The sequence below is a fragment of the Sus scrofa genome, chromosome 5 (assembly GCF_054392235.1).
Source record: "Sus scrofa isolate SSC_HxYL_T2T_F1_AM1 chromosome 5, Sscrofa_HxYL_maternal_Yorkshire_Landrace_v2.0, whole genome shotgun sequence".
Lineage (NCBI taxonomy): Eukaryota > Metazoa > Chordata > Mammalia > Artiodactyla > Suidae > Sus > Sus scrofa.
Window position 1 is genome coordinate 12,115,761 of NC_139387.1, and position 21,840 is coordinate 12,137,600.

The window sequence follows — 21,840 nt, forward strand, 5'->3', positions numbered from 1 at the left end:
AACCTGGAACACAGCCCTACACCCACCTCCACCAGCCACAGCCAAGCTAGCCTCTCCCCGCCTTGGCCTCTCAGCACCCAGCCTGTCACAGGGATGCCATCTGCCCCAGTGGACAGAAACTATGCCCAGTTCTGCCCTGTAGACCAGCACCCCCACCAGGCTGTGACCACAGAACCTGCCCGGTGAGGATGGAGCAGAGGAGGCTGCGTGGTGGGCAGGTTCAGAGCACGGCGGGAGGCGGGATGGGTCTGAACCCCGACCCCGTCCCCACTCACTGTGACTCGTGCCTCTCTGAGCCCCAGTTTCTGCATCTGTGAGGTAACAGCAGGCATGGCTGCTCAGAGAGCCAGTGCATCCCAGCTTCAAATGTGGGGTGAGGGAGCCGGAAAATCACCAGTCTGCAGTCTCCATGGCTTGGGGCACCAACCCTCACTGAATGAGGGTGAGATGAGGGAGCACGCTCCTGGGAGGAAGCGCCTCTCTACCTCCAAGAAATGCAAACCCAGCTCTCGGGTGCAAGGTTAACACTCGCTCTCGCTCCAACACGCCCCAAACAAAAGCACAGGAAGCTCAGTCCTGTGACGAACAAGGTCACAGCCAGTGATGAGTCTCTGTCTGAACAAGATGAAAAGGTAAAGCGGGACAGGAAATGCTCAGAGGCTCCCGGGAAGGTCAGCATCCAAGCAAGACAACAAAGACAGGGTGAAAGGTTCTCCACTTATCAAAGCAGAAATGGGCTTTGAACAGGAATGAGTCAGAGAAAAGCAGATTTAGCCTCTCATCTCTCCATTTCCCGGAACGGTGTCTGCAGAGAGAGATTTAAGCAGCTGGAAACTGGTGTACAAAAATACACTTGTGACTCAGCAATGGCCATGCCAAGGCACCAAGTTTTCCTGTTGCTGTTCTCAGAAAGATCAAATCACCTTACTTGGGGTTTTTCATGTTTGTCCTCATTTTTGCATGGTGGTTATTTTTTTTAACACTTTAGTAACTCATTAGAATAAAATGTTTAATGTATATTGATGCCTTTGTGCTTTGTGTAAGGTTTTACACACACACACACACACACACACACACACACTTTTTTTTTTTTTGTCTTTTTGCCTTTCCTAGGGCCACTCCTGTGGCATATAGAGGTTACCAGGCTAGGGGACTAATCGGAGCTGTTGCTGCCAGCCTACGCCAGAGCCACAGCAACACGGGATCCGAGCCGCGTCTGCAACCTACACCACAGCTCACAGCAACACCGGATCCTTAACCCACTGAGCAAAGCCAGGGATCGAACCCGAAACCTCATGGTTCCTAGTTGGATTTGTTAACCACTGCATCATGACAGGAACTCCCTACATTTATATATTTTGAAATGTCAAATATTTTGTTTCAATGATGTTTTTATTTTTGTGAATTCTACCTTTTTAAAGACTATAGGAGTTCCCTTATGGCATAGAAGGTTAAGGATCCGGTGTTGTCACTGCTCTGGCTGGGGTCACTGCTCTGGCATGGGTTTGATCCCTGGCCCCAGGAACTTCCACATGCCACAGACGCAGCCAAGAAAACAAACAAACAAAAAAACTTTTTCGTTTTGCCCCTAGGGCCGCACTCTCAGCACATGGAGGTTCCCAGGCTAGGGGACGAATCGGAGCTCTAGCCGCTGGCCTACACCACAGCCACAGCAATGAGAGATCTGAACCGCGTCTGCGAACTACACCACAGCTCACGGCAATGCTGGATCCTTAACCCACTGAGTGTGGCCAGGGATCGAACCTGCAAACTCATGGTTCCTAGTCGGATTCGTTAACCACTGAGCCACAATGGGAACTCCACAAAAAACTCTTACTGGCTTGTCAGTATTAGGCAAAACAATGTCCAAAAAACAGGCAATGCTGCTTTTCTCCAATATTGCTGTCACTAGCACTTTCAAATGCCAAGGTTATGACTCAGGGGCACACAGATCAATGGGAACAGCATAGAGCCCAGAAATACTTAGATACGGTCAATTAATTCACAACAAAGGGGTGGGCGAGGAAGGGGCTGGCGGTCTGGGATTGGCATATGCACACTGAGGTGTATTGGCCAAGGGGGACCTGCTGGGCAGCACAAGGAACTCCACCCGGTACTCTGTGACCATCTACGTGGCAAGAGAGTGAATACGTGTGATGTGCGACTGAATCACCTTTTTGTGCAGCAGAAATTATCACAACCTTGTAAAGCAACTAGACTTCAGTAAACTTAAAAAAAAAAAAAAAGAAACAACAAAGGAGCCAAGAATTTACCACGGAGAAAGGACAGTCTCTTTCAACAAATGGTGCTGGGAAAGCTGAGTAGCCCTCACGCAAAAGAACGAAGGAGAACCACCATCTCAGACCACACACGAAACATTAACTCAGGAGTTTACACATGAGGCCTGAAATCATAACATTCCTTGAAGAAAACAGGCAGAAAGCTCGCTGACATCAGTCTCGGTGATAATTTTTTGGATTTTGATACCAAAGCAAAAAAACGAACAAGTGGGACTACAGCACTAGAAAATTTCTGTATGGGGACTTCCCATCGTGGCTCTGTAGTAATGAACCCGACTAGCATCCATGAGGATGCGGGTTTGATCCCTGGCCTCATTTCAGTGGGTTAAGGATCTGGCATTGCCGTGAGCTGTGGTGTAGGTCACAGATGCAGCTCGGATCCTGCGTTGCTGTGGCTGTGCTGTAGGCTGACAGCTGTAGCTCTGATTCTACCCCTAGCCTGGGATCCTCTATACTCCACGGTTGCAGCCCTAAAAAGACAAAAAAAATACAACCTCCGGCCCAGAAGGGTCAGGCGCCTTGCCCAAGGCCACATAGCTTATGGGTGGCCTGCAGGGGAGGCCGGGCCTACCGAATGTGAGCAAGAGAGCACCCCTCTCTTGCTCAAGGTCCGGTGGGAGTCCATGGCCCCAGATCCAAAGGCCATCAGTGTCGCCATGCTGCCTGCCGCTTCCTGGACACCCACTACCAGCAGCTCACTCCCGTTAAATGCAACCCCGCGAAGGAGGCATTAAGTCTCCCCCATTTACAGACGGAGGCACAGAAAGGTTCAGGGGACCCAGCCAGTCTGATGCAAACCATGATTCTTGCCAGCACACGAAGTGGCCGGAGAAGAGCAGAGGTGAGAACTGACACTCTGTGCACGCCAGACCTTGGGGAACTCAAATTCTCCCCAGCGCCAGCGAGAAGCGGGCTGGACCCCGCCGCCGCTGCAGAACCTGAGCACAAAGGTGAGCGCCTCGCCCAGCAGCCCAAGCGGCAGAGGCGGGTCACAAACCCAGGCCTGCAGGCTCCAAAGCCTGTCTTTGCCAAGACCCGCCCAGCCGTGAGGGTCAGATAGGGGTGACAGGCCACCCTGTGCCAAAGCCCACGGATATCCAAACACATCATGGCTTTATTACTTCAGTGACTTCAAAAGCACGTTTCTTGGATCAGCAGCCGAGGGAGGTACCTAGCAGCGAGAGTGTGCAGGACAGGGTTCGAGGTGGTAGCGGTGGCTTCCTGCGGCGGATGGTGCAGCTCACTTGAGGCGGTAGAGGACCTTGCGCTGCATGCGATGCTGGAGCTCGCCCCGCCGCAGCATGAGCTGCAGAACCCTGTGGATGGCGTGCTCCGGGTACTTCTGCAGGACACAGGGCGGGATGCAGGGGTGTGTCTCCGAGGGGGTCCCAAACACCCCTGCTCACAGGGAACCCTCCAGCCTTCACAGCCCACCCCTGGATCCTAAGAAGGGCTCACTCGTCCTGAGCGGCCCCTACGTGCCAGGCCCCGTTCTAAGTCTTCCCACACTTTAACCCATCCCATGCCCCCAACAGCCCGGTGCAGCTGATGCTGTGACCATCCCCACGTCACAGGCGTGGAGAGGCTAAAGTCACTCGCTCCGAGCCGCACAGCAACCACGCAGGAGAGCTGAGATTCAGTTGAGCCCATCGGACTGCAGGCCATCTGTCCAAGCTCCTGACATCCCTAAACTTCTCAAAGTCTCAGTCTGCTCACCCCGAGAGTGGATGTGATACCCCCTACTGCATAAAACCGCCCTAAGGATCAGGAGATAATGTACAGGAGGGGGAGCTAAGGCCAGAAACTGGGGGAGCTCCTGATTTCAAAGACAACTTCCCCTTAGCTTCTGGAAGGCCCGGCCCCTCTCGATCGGGTCAAGAGCACGTCCCCAGGGAGCTGGATGGCTCGCTCACCCTCTGGCTCTGCGCCTCTCCGCACCCCACAAAGGCCTGCCCCCTCCCCCTAATGCCATAGGGTCAAGAGGGGAGGAAGAGCTGCCCCTTCCCCATCCCAGCTGCTGAGCAACAGGATCTGGGGCTGGGTAGGTGGGAACCAGGCCCCGGGGAGCCCACAGGGCCCCACGCCCACCCCCCACCGGGCCCTGGGGCAGGCCCACCTGCTTGGTGAAGTCCTGGATGATGCTGTGCTCCGACACCTGGGAGCCGATGGCAAAGCGGCGCTTGAGCTGCTTCTCAATGCGGCTCAGCAACTCCTGGTCCTCCTGGCTGGTGAAGCCCTCCACCCCTATGGGCAGGAGGAGGGGGACGGGGACCTCAGTTTGCCTCAACGGTGAGGCAGGAGGCTTGGAGAGACGGAGGCCTCGAACCCAAGAAGAGCAAGCCAGGCCCCGAAGAGAAAATGAGAGGAAGAGGAAGAGCGTGTTGGGGGACGATCAGGGCCCCACGGAGGAGAGGATGACAGGGACCTGGAGTGAGGGGCGAGGCAGCAAGGGGGGAAGGACACCGCAGGCAGAGGGAGCGGCAGGTGCCAAGGAAATACGCCCACCTCCCTCCCTCCGTGGCACAGGTGCTCCCTTGACTGTGATAAGCGGAGCAGCCACTAGAGGGCTCTGAGGAGGGCTAGGCAGCCGCAAGATTCCTGGGGTCTGGAGGGGACCCAGCAGTAACCCAGGAGTGAGCAGGCTGCCCCCGAGACCCCATCTGTGAGGCGCCTGGAGCAGCGGCGGCGAGCAGGAGGCTCGTGATTTCCATCTACTGCTGCCAGGTGCTCACCCCTGCTGCCCGACGCCTGCAGAGACCATGGTGTTTCAGCTCCCAGCTATGGAGTGGGTGGCGCCATGGGGGGGAAGCCATCGAGAGGGACTTTGCCGCTCCAAATTGAAATAAGTCCACATGGCAAACTCCTATACAGCCTGCAAAGCCCAACTCCAATTTCACTGCCCCAAAACACACCTGCCCTCTGTGCCCTCAGCATCCCAGAGAGCATCACAGCATCACACCAGCAAATGCCTCACACAGGAAACCTCGCCTGGGCAGAGACTGAGTCATCTTCACCAAGGGGAGAGCAAGGTGATCAGACCCCACCTACCTCCCCGGCTCCAGCCATACGGGCCCTTGAACATGCCAAGCCTGCTGTTCTTGGGCCACTCAGCCTTCCCTCTGGCTGAAGTGGCCACACCCACCCTCCAGGGAGCCTCATGTCCTCACTCACGCCAGTCCCTGCTCCCTGTCACCTCCTCAGGGAGGCCACCCCCGACCACCTGAGGGCACCCCCATCCATCCTCGCCAGTGCACCTCCTGCTGGAGCTCTTCCCTCCGCACAGAGGAAGCAGACATGGCAGCAAATACAGAGAAACAGCCCAAGCACTGCCGGCCTCTGGCATGTGTCCCGCCCACGGAGCCCAGAGACCACTCAAACTGGTGCCTCCTGCTCACCTGACAGGGTGCCCGACAAGGCGGCGTCCAGCGTGGACACTTGGAAGAGCCTCAGGGCCTCCTCCACGTCCGCCTCCGTGGCGAAGGGCTGCAGCTTCATCTTGCTGAGGGCCTCGGCGATGCGCACGATGGCCTCCAGCTGCCTGTGTGGGAGCAACGGGCCGCCGGGGTGAGCTCAGCCCATCCTCCCTCCCCCGTCCCACCCCAACCTCAGGGAGGTACCTGCCCAGGGTAGTAAGGCTACAGGGGAGAGTGCTGGCTGTCCCTGCGATCCATCTTCCTTAGTGAGGGAACTCATTTCTATTCCAGTACGTGGCACCCGGCCAAAAGACATTCCCCAGCCTCTCTTGCATCTAGGTGCTCTGGGTGACTAAGATGTAGCCAGTGAGTTGTAAGTCCAAACACTTTATAGGAACTTCAGGAAGTGGCCTTAAAAGATGGGCCCTTCTTTTCCTTCCTCTCCTGCCACCTGGAATTTGGAGGTGATGGCTGGAGTTGCAGCAGCCATCTTGGACAGTGAGGATAAAGGGAACCTGAAGGTGCCCAAGTTGTTGATGACTAAGGAGTCATTATACAGTGCTGGCTTACATACCCTCAAACGACTTTATAGGAGAGGGAAATAAACTTCCAACTCAAGCTACTTTAGATTTTCCCTTACATACAGCCCCATCCACTTCTAACTAATCAGTGCCGGAGGCAGGATTCAAACCAGGTAGGTCCAAGCTCTTAATCGCTATACTCTGTGTGAGTGAGGAGTGTTAAGAGCTAAGAAAGCTGAGCTCCAAAGAAGGAAAGCAATTTCCCTGCAGGCACACAGTGAGTGGGCTGGAGGCTAGGCACAGGTCTCCTGACCCCAGGCCTGGACCCTCCCCCACCCCCGGGCTCCCCTGCAATGGGGAGCGCTGGATGGAATTCAGAAGAGAGGGCTCCAGACTCCCCTTACTTTAAACAAATCAGGGAGGCCACTGTTTTCACTCCCAAAGGAGCACTCCCTGCCCGGCAGCCCCGACCACTGCCTCTTAACCCTAACCCTAACCCAGACTTGCTGGGTACACCGTGCCTTGTACATTGAGGCCATCCGCCCAGCCCAGCCCTGGCCCAGCCGCCGCTCACCGCACGGTGATGGGGATGCTGGAGCGGCGGTCGCTGTCCCTCTCGTGTTGACGGGCCCCGCTCCGCATGATGATGTACCGGTTCTTGAGCTTCTCTGCGGCCTCGGCCGACAGCCGGGGGCCACACTTCCTGCAAGATGGGGCCACGGAGAGCTCAGAACCGTGACGACGCAGACCCAGGTACCGCTGGGCACCAGACCACCCATCACCTGGGTGATGTAGGGACCCACCCGAACGCAGTGCTTCACCTCCCATCAGAAAGGCACTCAAGTCCCTCTACACTTGGGTCTTAGCTCCAGTAAGAGACAGTGGCGGTGTGTGTCCAGAATCTTGGTGCAGCAGCTAAAAGCGCAGCCTCTGGGAGTTCCCACTATGGCTCAACGGTCATGAACCCGACTAGTATCCACGAGCATCAGGGATCTATCCTTGGCCTCACTCACTGGGTTAAGAATCCAGCGTTGCCATGAGCTACAGCGTAGGTCATAGGCACTGCTTGGATCTGGCGCTGCTGCAGCTGTGGCGTGGGCAGCTCTGATTTGACCTTTAACCTGGGAACTTTCATATGCCACGGGTGCGGCCCTCTGCAGCCAGGTACCTGGCTTCAAGTCCCGGCTCCACCTCCTGCCTGTGACCTTAGACAAGTTATTTAAACTCGCTTTGCCTGAGCTTCCCCATCTGTAAAACGGAATAATACACAACCTAGGTTCTGGGGGAGGGGTAAAATTCACTTACATGTAAAATACTCAGACTAACATCTGGCACAGAGTACTCCATGTATGACATGATAATGGGCAATCTGTGAGAATAACAGTAATTAAGATTGCAGCTGCCACTTACTGAGTGTTTACATGGTGCCGGGCGGTGCCAAGCACTTACTCATCATCTTGTGCAATCTTTACAAAACCCAGACACAACAACCTGGGAAAGCTCAGAGGTCAACTGACTTGCCCAAGGTCACAGTGGGAGCAGGCGTGACCCAGAGTCCACAACGCCTCCCTGGATGTCAGAGTCAAGACTGTCTAAATCCTAAATCCTCCACCCTCGTTGCGGAGACGGGGAACCTGAGGCCGAGCCAAAGAGTGACTGTGCCGGTCGGGAAGGCGCAGAGCTAAACCCCTGAGGGCTTCGTCTCAGGCCCCCTGAAGGGAGCTCTCTCCCACCCCAGGGGAGCCCGGCCAGCCCGCCCCCGGGGCCTGGGGCCCGGACTCACGCGCGGCAGTAGGCGATGAACTTCTTCAGCTTGGCCAGGTCGATCTCGCCCTCCACGGCCTGGGTCTGCGTCAGTGCGCTCACGTGCAGAGTGATGACATGCTTGGCCAGCATCTGGGAGGCGGAAGGAACCCTGATCAGCCCGTGGGCCTTCCTGCGCCAGGTCCCGACCCAGAGGCGGAGCGGGCAGGGAGGGAAGCGCTGCTGGGGCCAGAACGGGGGAGGCCCCTCCTTCCTTGGGGGCTGTCGGCTGCTAAGACAACATCCTGGAGACACCAGCCCCTCTCTGTCCCCACAAGGGGCAAGGCTGCCTGCAAACAAGGCTCTACCAGGAAGTCCAAGCCGAGTGGCAGAGGCAGAGGCTCCCTGACAACCCCGAGCCAGGACCCCACTGGGCCTCGCACCTGCAGGCTTGTCCACAATATATAAGCCCTTGAGTTCCTCTCAGGAACTGACCAACCAGAACTGGGCTTCTAGCACCTGCAACCATTTCACACATAAGGGACTGACGCCCAGAGAATGACTGAGCCCAAATCACACAGCACATCGTGCACTGGAGAGCAGGACTCGGGCTTCTAGTTCAGTGCTCCCAGACCCCCGATCCTGCCTCCTTGGTAGCCAGGACATCGGGCCGGGCTGCTGGCTGCCTGCCGCCCCGCCCGGCACCGTGGGCCTGGCGGGGCCGGGTCCCCACGCACCACGTCCCTCTCCTCGTTGTGCTCGTCCTTGACGATGAAGATCATGTCGAAGCGCGACAGGATGGTGGGCATGAAGTCGATGTTGTCCTCCCCCTTCGTCTCATCCCAGCGGCCGAACACCGAGTTGGCGGCGGCCAGGACGGAGCAGCGCGAGTTGAGGGTGGTGGTGATGCCGGCCTGAGCGGGAAGAGCGGGGGCGGCAGGGGACAGAGGGCTGAGAACGCAGGGTCGCAGCCATCTCGGGTGTGCGCCCCACCCCGCCCCACCCCACGATTCCAGGGCCCCCAGGCTGGGCCAGGTACAGGGCAGCCCGAGGACAGAGCCGGAGCCCAGCGCCCCCGGCACCCCCGGCGGGGCTGGGCTGCCAGGGAGGCGCTCACCTTGGCAATGGAGATGGTCTGCTGCTCCATGGCCTCGTGGATCGCCACACGGTCGTCTTCGCGCATCTGTGAGGGGAGAGAAGCGCCCACCAGGCTCAGGCGAGGGGTCGGAGAGCAGCGGCTGCAGGGAAACATACAGCAGCCACCCCTCCCGAAGCCCGAGCCTTGTGCCAGGCCACTGGCAGGATCTGGGGCGCCTCGAGACCCGGGACAGCGGTGTGGGCTCGGCTCTCCGCCCCCTGCTCTCCAGGTGCAGAAACTGGGGCTCAGAAAGGTTCAGCTACTTCCCTGTCGTGACGGGGCTGGGGCCGGAATACGAGTCTGCAAGTCAAAGGTGGCTCCCGCTGTCCAAGCCCAGAAGGCCACACGCCTAGCCCACAGAGGTGCCACCGCCTCACCGTGCCGGGCTCACCTTGTCAAACTCATCGATACAGACGACACCGCCATCGGCCAGGACCATGGCCCCGCCCTCCATGATGAAGTTCCGGGACGAGGGGTCCCTCATCACCGAGGCGGTCAGGCCAGCCGCGCTGCTGCCCTTCCCAGACGTGTACACCTGGGGAGGGGGACAGGAGGGTCAGGGCCCCACCCAGCTCCAGCCTCCGCTGCATCACTAAGTCCAGGGGCCCCGGGAGCTGGGGCTCACCCAAGGTCACAGACCACGCTGGCTGCAGAGCAGACAGATCTCCGAGTGCCTCCTCTGCTGGGCAAGCCGCCCCAGCCCCAGCCTGGCCTGGAGGGTCTCCCTTGAGGGGTGTTCACAGCCACCCCTCACTTGAGCCCCAGGGCCGGACTCACAGGAGCAAACGGGGGCTCAGAGCGGACATGCTTCCAGGGGGCCTCAGGGCTGGCGTGGACTCCTGACCCCCAGGAAAGGCTTCCCCCAGCCCAGGTCCCTCGCCACCTGTGTATGGACCTGTAAGCCACCTGCTGCCACGGAGCCCTTGAACTGTGGCAAAGCCAACGCGAAATGTGCTGAGGTGTATAAAACCCACAGGGTCTCCAGCCTTGTGCCAGAGTGCAAAGCACCTCCTTCGTGCTCTCTCATATGAAGCCACAGGTGGAAACGACATTCCTCCCACAGCGGGTTAAACGGAATTACTATCTCACCAGCTCCTTTTAGGAGGAAATGCACAGCCGCGACTTCTGTTCACATCCATGGTCCCCGTGTCTCCCCCGGGCAGCAGGGGCCCCGGCTCGGCCCCCCTCGCGTCTGACCAGAGACCACGCCTCCCCGCACAGCCTTACCACGGGGTTGCCTGCGCCCTGCTCTGACCCCCCAGACCCGCTCGCCACCACACAGGGCACCTGGCTTGCTGGACACGGGTTCAAAGCCCCCCACTGGCACCTACGAGCGGTGGGACCCTGGGCAAGACACTGGGCCTTCTGTACCTGTTCCTCATCCATACAACAGCCTAAGAAGGACCCACCACCGAGCTGAGACGAGCAGGCAGCGAGTGAGCACACGTAAAGCACTGCGAGCAGCACCTACACCTTGATCTCGCACACGCCTGCTACCGACGATAAGATTTAGTGGATGGGAGTTCCCGTTGTGGCTCAGCGGTAATGAACCTGACTAGTATCCATGAGGACACAGACTCAATTCCTGACCTCGCTCATTTGGATCCCATGTTGCTCTGGCTGTGGCGTAGGCTGGCAGCTGCAGCTCTGATTCTCCCTCTAGCCTGAGAACTTCCACATGCTGCAAGTGCAGCCCTAAAAAGCAAAAAAAAAAGAAAATTTTTTTTAATAAAAAAAAAATAAAAAAGACTTCACGGACAGACAAACCGAGGCTCAGAGAGATTAGGCGACTTGCTCCAGGCCCACAGCCCACCACTGGCCAGGCTGTGATGCAAACCCCTTCCAGGCCAGAGCTCCAGCCACACCTCGGCACTCGGCCGGTCCCCTTCCTCCTCCGTCCCCTGCGGTCCTGCCCACAGCCTTCCTCCCTGCAGGGCAGCCGAGGCGGACACAGGTGGTCCTGGACACTCACCCCGATGGGAGAGCACTTCTCCACAAACTTCAGCAACTGGGACTTGGCCGTCCCCGGGTCCCCCAGCATCAGCAGGTTGATGTCTCCTCGGCGAGTGAGGCCATCGGGGAGCCTGGGGGAGGACAGGCCGGGGGGGGGAGGGCATGTAAGCAAGGCGGGAATCCAAGGGCTGGGATCCAGGCTGGTCACAGCGGCGGCTGGCAGTCAGTACCCACCCTCATCCCCCACCCCTCCACCCAGACCTGTCAGGGAGGCAGGGTTCTGGCCTGAGAGCCACATTCAAGGCCAGTTCACAGCCAGCCGTGTCCCCCACACTTGCCTGTGGTGACCTGCCTCCCTGGGGGGCGGGGGGGTGGTCCGAGGAAACGGCACTTAGAGCTGGACTGGGGCACATTCGACACCTGACAGCCACCCCTCCCGGCGGGAAAGGAGGAGAGGGAGGGAGCCTGGGGGTCGTGCCTGATACAGTGGTGTGGACACAAGGGCAGGCTCACGGCCCTTTAGCCCTCGGTGCCTCGATTTCCTTGTCTATGAAACAGGCTGGATCACGGCCTCCTCACAGGGCTAACCTGGGGACAGACCCGGCTGCAAACGCTGAAGAACGCCTGGTATGCGGAAATCACTCAGCAGCCGGCAGCTGCTGGCGACAGTACTACTCTCTCTGCCTCCTCCAGAGTTTCCAAAGGACACACGGTGTCCTCTGAGGGTTAGTTTTCACCCATCTCATTCCTGCAGGGCCTGGGGCTGAGGGCCGTGGGCAACCAGAAAGCAGATTCGAGTCCCGACCATCTGGCAGCTGTCCTCCAGGGGGCGCGTCACCCGCCCCTCCACCAGACCTGGGGGCGCCTGGACCCCCACCTCTTTCGGGAACCCCCGAAGAGCAGGCAGGCGATGGCCTTCTTCATGTCCGTGCCCCCGAAGATGGAGGGGGCGATGCTCTTGGAGACGACCTCGTAGACGTTGGGGAGGGCGGCCAGCCGCCGGAACTCCTCCTCCTCCTGCGGGGTCACGGCCCCGGCAAAGCTGCGGCCTGGCGGGCAGACGGAGGATGGTGAGCGCCAGGAGGAGAACTTGCCACCACCCTGGGCAGGGCCCCCCGGAGGCCGGGGGCTCCCGGAGGGCGGGGCCGGACAACAAGTGTCAGCCTGAGACAGTGACCCCCGTTCTCCCCCTCAGGGCTGGGCCTGTGTCCAGGGTCTAGGGAGAGAGAGGAAGAGGAGTGTGGGGGCCTGGGGGGGCGTCGGAGGAGTTAGAGGGACCACAGAGACACCTTCCATCTTGGGGGTGCTGGGGGGCTGATGTGGCGTCTGGTTATGACAGCACGGCTCACCCCGGCTGCCGCAGCGGGGAGAGTGTGGGGCTAAGGGTCAAGACGGGACCAGGAGGAAGCCCACCAATAACCCAGGGGAGGGAAGATGGGGGCTCGGCCCAGGGTGAAGCCCACTTACCAGAGCCATCCGTGTCCACCTGGATGCCCAGGACCCGGATGTAGGCGCTCCGGATGCCCACGCCCACCCTGTCGCGGCCCCTGTTGGAGGTCAGGCCAAACTTCTTGATGGAGTAGATGCCCATGATGGTGACCCTGTTTCCAGGGACGACCTTGTCACACAGGTACCTGAGGAGGATGGGGAGGGAGGAGGAAGGAGGTGAGAGCCAGGTGGGGACAGGGAGTCCCAGCTCCACCTGCCCCGTTGCACCTGCTGTCCACCTTAGCATCTCGACCAGAAGCCTCACAACCTGAGCTGGCTCCTGGCCCTGCACCCCCAGGACCCTCCCCCTCTCACCCCAACCCAGCCCCCTCGCCCGGACAGCCCAGCTTCCAGGAAGGGGACAATCTCTGGTCATGGTGGCAGCCTGACCATTTGGCGGCCTTCAGGAGCTCCTTTGTTGCGCTGGATGGAGTTGGAGGGCCCACCCCCTGTCCCCCGGGCGCCCCATCTCCATCTGGTCTGCCTGGCCCCCTGGAGGCAGCCTTCCTCCTCCCACCCTCCCAGCCCCCCTGCAAGTGCCGCTTCCCACCTCTGCCTCTACGTGGCTCCAGGGGCTCAGCCATTTTGCCTCTGGACTTTTACCTCTTCTTTTAAAAACAAGATATTGAAGCAAGGAAGCCTCTGAGCCCCTCAGTCAGTGCAGCGTGGAGAGGACACTGGGGCGTGTATCTGTCCTCTGCCACATAGAAGCTGTGTGACCTCAAAGAAGTCATGGCCCCTGTCTGAGCTTGGGGTGGGGGCTGTACCCGGACCTGCTAGGCTCTTGTGGGATCAAGTGAAGTGACAGGGCCAAAAGTGCTTCAACACCAGAGTCACATCTCCTGAAGGACCCGTGGTCATGGCTGTTGTCAACGTACTACGACTCCTCTCCTCCTGACCTCGCTTCTTCATCTTTGAATAACCTGGTCACAGACCACTTAAGTAACCCAATAAACACCGACCCTTAACTGTGCCAATGAATCACGCTCAACACTTGACACGTTTCCCAACTTAAATCTATCAGCTGCCTGACAAGAGGTTAAAGGCCTATCACTGTCCCCAATTGCCTGGTAAGGAGACTGAGGCTCCGTGAGCTCCTATAACTTGCTCAGGAGTCGGCCTCCTACCCCTTCCACTGTGGCTGAGGAAGCCCTAAGGATCCCCTCCTCCAGAAAACGGGCAGCACAGGCCACCCGCACGCGACGTTGGGGTATGCGAGCCCAGGCGAAGAGCCCCAGCCAACACCCCCACGCCTTCCTCCCAGGTCACCACGAGGGGACCAGGCCCACCCAGCACCCTCTCCCCCTTTCCAATCACCCACAAAATCCAAGGAAGAATCTTAACGGAAAGTCTGGGCGGGTGTCAGGCTAGGAAGGGCTCCGCAGCAGCGGGGTGTCCAGCTGGGCCGCCTCAGGCCCCCCAGCTCTCAGGAGGCTGCGGAGACTCCCCAGGCAGAACACAGGCCCCCAGCCCGGCTCCTCCCCCACGGAGCCAGTTACAGGTCCTCGTCTGCAAATAGGGGCTGACTGGCCCCTCAGATTGTGGGGTGACGAGGCGAGAGGAAACTTCGGGAAGTGGCAGGCACGGGGCTAGTGTTCCATGACCAGCCACCCTGCCCCCGCTACCCGCTGCACTTGGCAGGCCGCGGGCAGCACCCAACTCAGCCCGCCCCCGCGGCTGCCACCTCACCTGTCGCAGTAGAGCTGCATGTGTCTGGGCATCTCGCCGTGAGGCACCGCGTCCGGCAGCTCCTGCAACTTCAGGGTCTGGAAGTCCACACACTTGCACTTGTCGGGCATGATGAAGTACGGGTCCAGCGGGCACTTGGGGCGCCCGGCCTGATCCCTGGACAGGGAGGGGAGGACAGGTCACCAGAGCTGCCCGCGAGCCCCGCGCCCAGGGAGTCCACTGCAGGAGTCGGTGGCCAGACTGGCCCACAGCAAGCTAGGAATCTCTGGGACAAGCTGAGAAAGGCCCTAAGGCGGGTGGCCGGGCGGGACATGCCCCACGTCGGGCATGAGGAGACCTGCTCCTGCCCCACCCGAGCATGTCCAGTGACTTGCTGGGAGACAGACAAGTCGCACCCCCAGTGACCCCCCAGCGGTCTCAGGTGTCCCCACAGGTGAAGAGAGGCCAGACAGCCAGCGACCCTTCCAAACCCCACTCAAATCCCAGGACCTCCCAGGGAGGGTCTGGGCCCCTGGAGACCCTGCTCGGGCCTCCAGGCGTCTCTGCTCCTCTGCATAACCAAGTCATTCTCCCAACGTTCCAGCCAAGCACCAGCCATGCACCGGGCGCTGTTCGAGGTGCCAGGGACCCAGCCAAGAACAAAAAGTCCCCACTGTTTTAGAGCTCGAGTTCGGCGCAGGGGAGGCTGCAGAGCTCCAGCACAGAACCACGTAACATAAGACAGAGGTGGGAGTTCCCACCATGGAACAGCAAAAATGAATCTGACTAGTATCCATAAGGACGCAGGTTCAATCCCTGGCCTCACTCAGTGGGTTAAGGATCCAGATTTGCCATGAGCTGTGGTGTAGGTCACAGCCGAGGCTTGACCCCCTAACCTGAGAAATTCCATATGTTGTGGGTACGGCCCTAAAAAGACAGGAAAAAGACAGAGGTGCCGTCAGGGAGATGAGTGTGCCCAAGTGCGGGGATGTGCACCCCAAGCCTGAGTCGGGGGCAGGGAGGCAGCCCTGTGAGGCGACACTGGAGGAGAAGAGCTAAAGGAAGAAATGAGGGCACGGACTGTGGAGCTCGAGGGAAGGCAGGTCAAGTTCAAAGGCCAGGGGACGGGAGCATGCCGAGTGTGTTCCAAAAATGGGCAGGTGGCAGCAAGGCTGGGTGGAGACAGCGGAGGACAGGAGGCGGCAGGGAGTTGGGAGCACGCAGTGGAGGGCTGGGCCGGCCTAGATGGAACTTGACTTTGGGCGAGATGGAAACGGCTGAATCCCGGGCAGTGTGAAGGGTCGCCTGGCTGTGGGGGTGGGAGGAGAAGGGACTGGGGGACGAGGGTGGGCAGACATGGCGGATGAGGTTGAGGAGGTTCCTGCACCGCCAGGTAAGGGATGACAGCACATGGAGCAAGCAGATGCACGGGAGGTGGTGAGAAACCCTCTGATTCTCCACGTACAAACTTAAGGGCAGAGCCGGAAGCACCTGCTGACTGTTTGGAGGCAAGAAGGAAAGAAACATCACGAGACCAAGGATCTGGGCCTGAACACCTGAGAAGATGGCCTTCCTGTGTGAGGGGACTGCAGGAGGGGGGGTTCTGAGATGGGACAGGATCCCCGAAGGGTGGGACGCGGGGAGTGTGTGAATCCGTGATGCCCATCAGACACCCACGCAGGGAGGTCTGGCAGGCAGCCAGGTTTGGGTCTGGAGGTCAGTGGAAACACACGTTCCAGTGTCCTCTGCACCTGGACGGTATCCAAAGCCCGAGGTCCCCAAGGGAGTGACTGTAGAAAAAATCGGGGTTGAGGAGTTCCCGTTGTGGCTCAGAGGGTTCTGAACCCGACTAGTATCCATCCTCACTCAGTGGGTTAAGGATCCGGCGTTGCCGCGAGCTGTGGTATAGGTCGCAGATGAGGACCGGATCCCACGTTGCTGTGGCCGTGGTGTAGGCCCCCAGCTGCAGCTCCGATTTGACCCTTAGCCTGGGAACTTCCGTATGCCATGGATGTGGCCCCCAAAAAAGCAAAAAAAAAAAAGTGGGGCTGAGGCCTGAGGTCAGGAAGCTGAGGAGGCCTAGCAGCCAGAAAGGGTGGGGTCCTTAAGATCAGGCATCAGCCATCATTTTCTGTAAGGAGCTGGAGAGAAACATTTTCGGTTTTCTGAGCCAAGAGGCTTCAGGCTGTGCCTCTGGAGGGAGTCCAGCTGCAGTCACAGGCATGGGTAGGCGAAGGGGCCGGGCACGCTCCGGACCGGCCCTGCAAGCCAGGGTGCCTTCGAAGGCTCCAGATGGACTCCCGACCCGGCTCCCTGCACAGGTGGTGTGGGCTCCCTGGAGGGGACCGCTGTCCCCATCCCAGCTCTCCCGCTGCAGCTGGTGCAGGCCGAGTCCCCCGCTTCACATCTCCACTCGGCGGTCACCCCGTCACCCCCACGCCCCCCCCTCAAGAGCCACGCAAAGCCCACTCACGTGTTGCACTTCCTGGGCAGGGCGTAGCCCTCCAGGCCGGGGCGCATGGCGATGTTGGTGAGGGTGTTTCGGCAGCTGCGGCACTGGATGGAGATGCGGGTGGCCTTGGCGCGGACCCCGGAGGCGGCGATGACGATGCCTGGGATCTTCACCAGGTGCGACATCGTGTCCGACTGTAACAAGCCACAGGGAGGGTGGTTGGCTCCAGGGAGCCGGGGCAGCTGAGGTCGTGTATGCAAATCTCATCTTTTCTAGAGTATCCTGAAGTATTTAGGGGTAAAGTGCCAAGCCTGGAACTTAACTTAAAACGCTTTAGCAGAAAAAAGGAGAAAGCAAACACCGGCAAAATAGGAACACCCACTAAATCTCGGCAGATGTAGGTAGGATTCACTGCACTATTCTCACTGCTTTTATATGTGCAACTTCTTTATACCAAAAAAGCAGAAAACAAGAAAACTTCCTTTCATCACCTTTTTTTTCCCTTTCTAGGAAGTTTCCTGGGACAGACAGGCAGGCTACAGAGTCAAGCCGAAGCGCCCTCTGGAGTGAGGGAGAGGGAGGGGAGCAGGAGGGGAAAAAGGAGGAAGGAGGCTGGCCCCCCATAGGTGAGGCCAGGACATGTGTGGCTGCCATGGCCCAGGGGACATCAGAACTGCTGACACCCCCAAAGGTCTTGTTTTCTGGAAAACAATCTATAGGCTGCAGGAGTCCCAGCCCCCCAAGACCCCAGGGTTGAAAAGGACAGGGGCTGCTACCCCTGACCAGCAATCCTTCTAGAAGACTCCCTCCTCTATTACAGAACTCCTGGCACCGAGGCAGGCCGTTCCCCGGGTTTTCCAGAGTCTGAGAATCGGAAGCTTGTCCCATGTGAGGCTGAGGTTTGCTTCTCTGAGCCAACAGCTGCCCCACAAGACAAGTCCAATGCACCTGCAGACAGGCAAACGTGTGATGCTCCGTTTAGCTCCACACTCGCTCATGGGGGTTCCCCTGGCGCTGGGAACAGAGGTGGAGCCGACAGGCTCGGAGGCCTCGAGAGCTCACAGCCCAGCCCTGCTTCTGGCACAGACCTGCCGAGGTCCTAACCAAGGAAGGCTTGACAGGGACCCCAAGCCCAGCTGCAGGCCACAGGGATTCCAGCGAAGACCGGGGCATGGCCTTCTGGTGAGTGGCACGGAGCAGGGGACGCTCTCTGGGCCCCAGTGCAGAGATCACCAGGCTCAGCCACACACATTCCTTCACTGGCTTCTCATGACAAGCTTACGACAGAACCACCATCAGGCCCTCACTCCCTCCTCAGGAAGCTTTCTCTCCTGCCTTCTACTCCTGCCTGTTCTGTCTCTTTGTTTGCTTGCTTTTCAGTATTTGTTGAACAAAACAGATACAGGGCTGGCTGGCGGACTGGCTGCACCCAGCTCTCCTGCCGCCTCATCACTCTCTCGCCACAGGGGCCATCCTTCCCTCGGCCTGGAGCACAGCCTGCCCCTCGTCTCGCAGGCTCTGCACTAGCTGTGCCCCTCCCCTCTCCCCCCAGGAATGTTCTCACCCTCAGGTCTCCACTCAGCTGCCCACTCCCCAAAGCAGCCTCCTCTGTCTTTTCCAGAGGGGCCCCCACACTTTCTGAGCATGCTCTTGATTGCTCTCATTGCTCTTAGATCATCTAAAGTAACTGTTGGAGTTCCTGCTGTGGCTCAGTGGTTAAAGAATCCATGAGGTTGCAGGTTCGATCCCTGGCCTCACTCAGAAGGTTAAGGATCTAGCGTTGCCATGAGCTGTGGCGTAGGCCGGCAGCTACAGCTCCAATTAGACCCCTAGCCTGGGAACCTCCATATGCCTCGGGTGGGGCTCTAGAAAAGACAAAAAAATAATAAATAAAGTAACTGTGGATAATGTTTCTGGGTTTACTCGGTCTCCTCTGGGTGGACGTAAACTGGACAGGAGACAGCCAGTCGTGGAGTTCACCATTTTCTCTCCAGGACCCAACTCATGTCCTGCTCACAGGAGGACCTCAACAAACATTTGTCCAGTGAGCTAATTTTTCAGAGGCGCAAACAGGCTCAGCGCAGTTAAGTGAGTTGCTCAGCATCACACAGCTGGCACCTGGGCCTGTCTCTGCAGCCCCTCTGGACACGCAGCAGCCACTGTCCCCCTGCAACTGGCCTGAGTGGACCCACCTTCAGGCTCCGGATGCTGGACGGGCTGGCGTCCGACTTGAGCATGACCTGGATGTCCTGGAGCACCTCATCGCCAGTGGGCCGGGGCCGGGTCACCTCATCAGCCACCTCCTTAGCAGCTTCCTCCAGCTAGAGCGGAGGAAGGGGACAGGCTGTGAGTGATGAGAGGGGGGCCAGCCCTGGGGGTTCAGGGATGGGGCCTCACTCACCAGCTGCAAATGCTCAGCTGGCTGCTTGTACAGGTAGTCGGCCAGGTCCTCGTCGAAGCTGGCCAGGTCCTCCATCTCCACCTCGATCCAATACTCCCCCAGGTTATAATGCCGTTTGAGTTCATCCCTGGGGCGGAGGGCAGGGAAGGGCACAGAGGAGACCACGCTGGCTGGGATGCACCTGCACCCTGAGTCTGCCCGCACCACTGCCCCGCCACTCCGCTTCCCAAACACCCAGCTAGCTCCAGGTGGCTCTGCTACTTAACCCTCTGCTGCCTACAGAGGCATCCTCCAAAGAAAGCTCAGTGGACGTGGTCCAAGAGGAAGGATTCAACGCTCACAGAAAGAATTCTGCGAACAGGTGTCTAAACAACCCTCACTGCAAACCAGCCCTTTCACTGGACTCCTTAGTGCCTTGAACCTTCTCTTGGAGACGAACGAGGCAAACGGCTCAAACTTGGAGCTTGAAGGCAACAGTCACTATGTCTTAGCAACCACTAGACTCTACAGAGCATCCTATGCGACCAGTGTCACATTTGGGGACCAATGACCTACAGAGAGCCTGCTTTCTGGCAGCATCCCTTCTGCCTTATGTGAGGAGCCATGGACAACAGCAGCCTGGCCCCAGAGCCCCTGGCTGTAACAGGCCACACAGTTCTCAGGCCCTGCCTGCAGCTGTCCTAGCTGAACTACCTTCCACACCTGACACCCTTCTCTCAGCGCAAGGTCACCTCAAACTTCAGCTCCCTGGCAACCTGCCCTAACACCACTTGCAGGCTTCTTCTTTGAGGCAATTACCACCTGCAATTTATTTTTGGGCCCCTATGCCTCACCCCGTGACCTAGAAGCTTCTTGAAGGTAAGCAGTATGAATGGTTTGATCTTTACATCTCACGGTCTAGATGGTCAATGTCAACTGGTGGGTGAATAAGGGGAGGCGGGAGTGGCTATGCCCGTCTCACTGATGAAGAAACTGAGGCCCAGAAAACCCATCACTGGGAAGGCACTCAGCTAATAATAGGTCAGACCCAAGCCTGGACCTGCAAACGCGCATCCTCTGCATTGTATGGGCCTATGAGGGTTTGGATGTTGAATCAACAGGAGCTGATTGAGTGGAATGAATGAATCTATGAATGAAGTGAATCACAACCGCCATCTTCATCTTTTGCGCCCACAAACAACTCGGTTTACGGGGTATGACGGGCATCCCGTGGAAGGACAGTAAGAAATGAAAGAGAACAAGCCCTGGAAAAGGAACCAAAGGACCCAGGTAACTCACTCCAAAGCTAACGTCAGATGTGAAACGCATAAAACCACATCCGCCGGGGTGCGCGTTCCAGGGAGCGGACAAAGCACGGCTGGACCGCATCTCCCGCTCCCGCCCGGCCCCAGCTCGCACCTGTACTTGAAGGTGAAGCCGGTGCGGTCGGTGCCCACGCGGTACTGCCGCAGGAACTCCTTGAAGCGCCTCTGCAGCTGCGACTTGCGGGCCTGCCCCTCATCGGCTGCGTTGTCCCCGCCGAAGCTGTCGCTGTAGAAAATGCCGGGGTCGTCGAAGCCTGACATGACTGCACCTGGAACAGGCACAAGAAGCTGGAGGAAGCTGTGGGGAAGGAGGGGTGTGCCCTCCGACACCGGGGTCCTCGGCTCCGAACGCGGGGCCGGGCGAGGTCCGAACGCGGGGCCGAGCGAGGCCGGCTCCTCTCCCGGACCCTGACCCAGTACTCCCGGGAAAAACCCCTGCCCGGCCCTACTGCGCCCCCGTAGGCCCAGCTCCCCAGTACCCACTCCCCAGCCCCGCGGGCCTCACCTCTCCCTTCCCGCGCTTCCCGGAACCAGAGATTCACAAGCCCCCACGGTCCTCCGCTGAGTTTCGCGGGAAAAAATAGACGCTGCGGTTTGGACGCCGCGGCTGCTGTGCCCTCATTGGTTCGCCGGGGCTGCGCGACCAGCGATTGGACCGCTCTGCGCCCGCGAGTCCCGCCCCCCAGGGCCGGCCGCCGAAGAGGACTGGCTGCGGAGGCCTCCTGGCCTCTTTCCGGGCTCCATTTTGCTTGCCAAACAATTTGGCGCGAAACTGATCCGGAGGATGCCGCTGAGAGCGGCGCAGTGATGGCGGATGGCCGGGGCGGGCCGGGGCGGGGCCGGGCGAGGGGGCCGGACAAGGGATGCGAGGCTCTTTTGTGTACTCTTCTTAAAAGTCTGGGGAGGAAATGACCCTTTTCTGAGCCAAGGGGCGGAGGAAGCCGTGGGTCCCTGAGAAGTAAGCTTGCCGATGTGCGCCTGCTGCCCCCTAGCAGCTGGAGGCAGCAAGGCCCACCTGCTCTCCACGTCCACACGCTTCCCCAAGTTGGAGATTCATCAGAAGTTAAGTCACCTCTGGTCTCCTTTAACCAAAATTCAAGCTTGGGACTTAGACCCAAGGGGTCATTTTTTGTTTTTTGTTTTTTTGGGTTTTTTTAGGGCCGCACGTGGGGCATATGGAAGTTCCTAGGCTAGGGGTGCATTGGGAGCTGCAGGCCTAGCCACAGCTACAGCAAGACCAGATCCCAGCTAGTCTGCCCAGAGCTTAGGGCAACGCTGGATGAGGGAGGCCCTGGGTGGAACCCGCATCCTCATGGATACTATTCAGGTCACTACTGCAGAGCCACAAGGGGAACTCCCAAGTGGTGATTTTTTTTAATTGCGGAAGAGTTTTCAGTATTTGGCATTGCTTAAAATTTGCAAACATTCATGACCAGATTCCCAGACTAACTTGAAAAAT

General features: G+C 58.8%; 1 protein-coding gene across 1 annotated transcript; it reads right to left on the bottom strand.

Moving 5' to 3' along the window:
* Positions 1-2,268: 2,268 nt before the first annotated feature.
* Positions 2,269-20,972, bottom strand: MCM5 (minichromosome maintenance complex component 5). The gene is made up of 17 exons (XM_084955457.1): positions 20,887-20,972; positions 20,476-20,650; positions 19,078-19,204; positions 18,869-18,997; positions 16,698-16,870; positions 14,246-14,401; positions 12,536-12,702; positions 11,946-12,117; positions 11,088-11,199; positions 9,507-9,650; positions 9,095-9,160; positions 8,715-8,891; positions 8,018-8,130; positions 6,809-6,937; positions 5,696-5,838; positions 4,417-4,544; positions 2,269-3,642 (listed from the first exon to the last, which is right to left on the bottom strand). Exons 2-17 carry the CDS (start codon positions 20,640-20,642, stop codon positions 3,541-3,543), a joined length of 2,205 nt encoding a protein of 734 aa, XP_084811583.1. The 5' UTR covers positions 20,643-20,650; positions 20,887-20,972; the 3' UTR covers positions 2,269-3,540.
* Between the last annotated feature and the right edge of the window lie 868 nt (positions 20,973-21,840).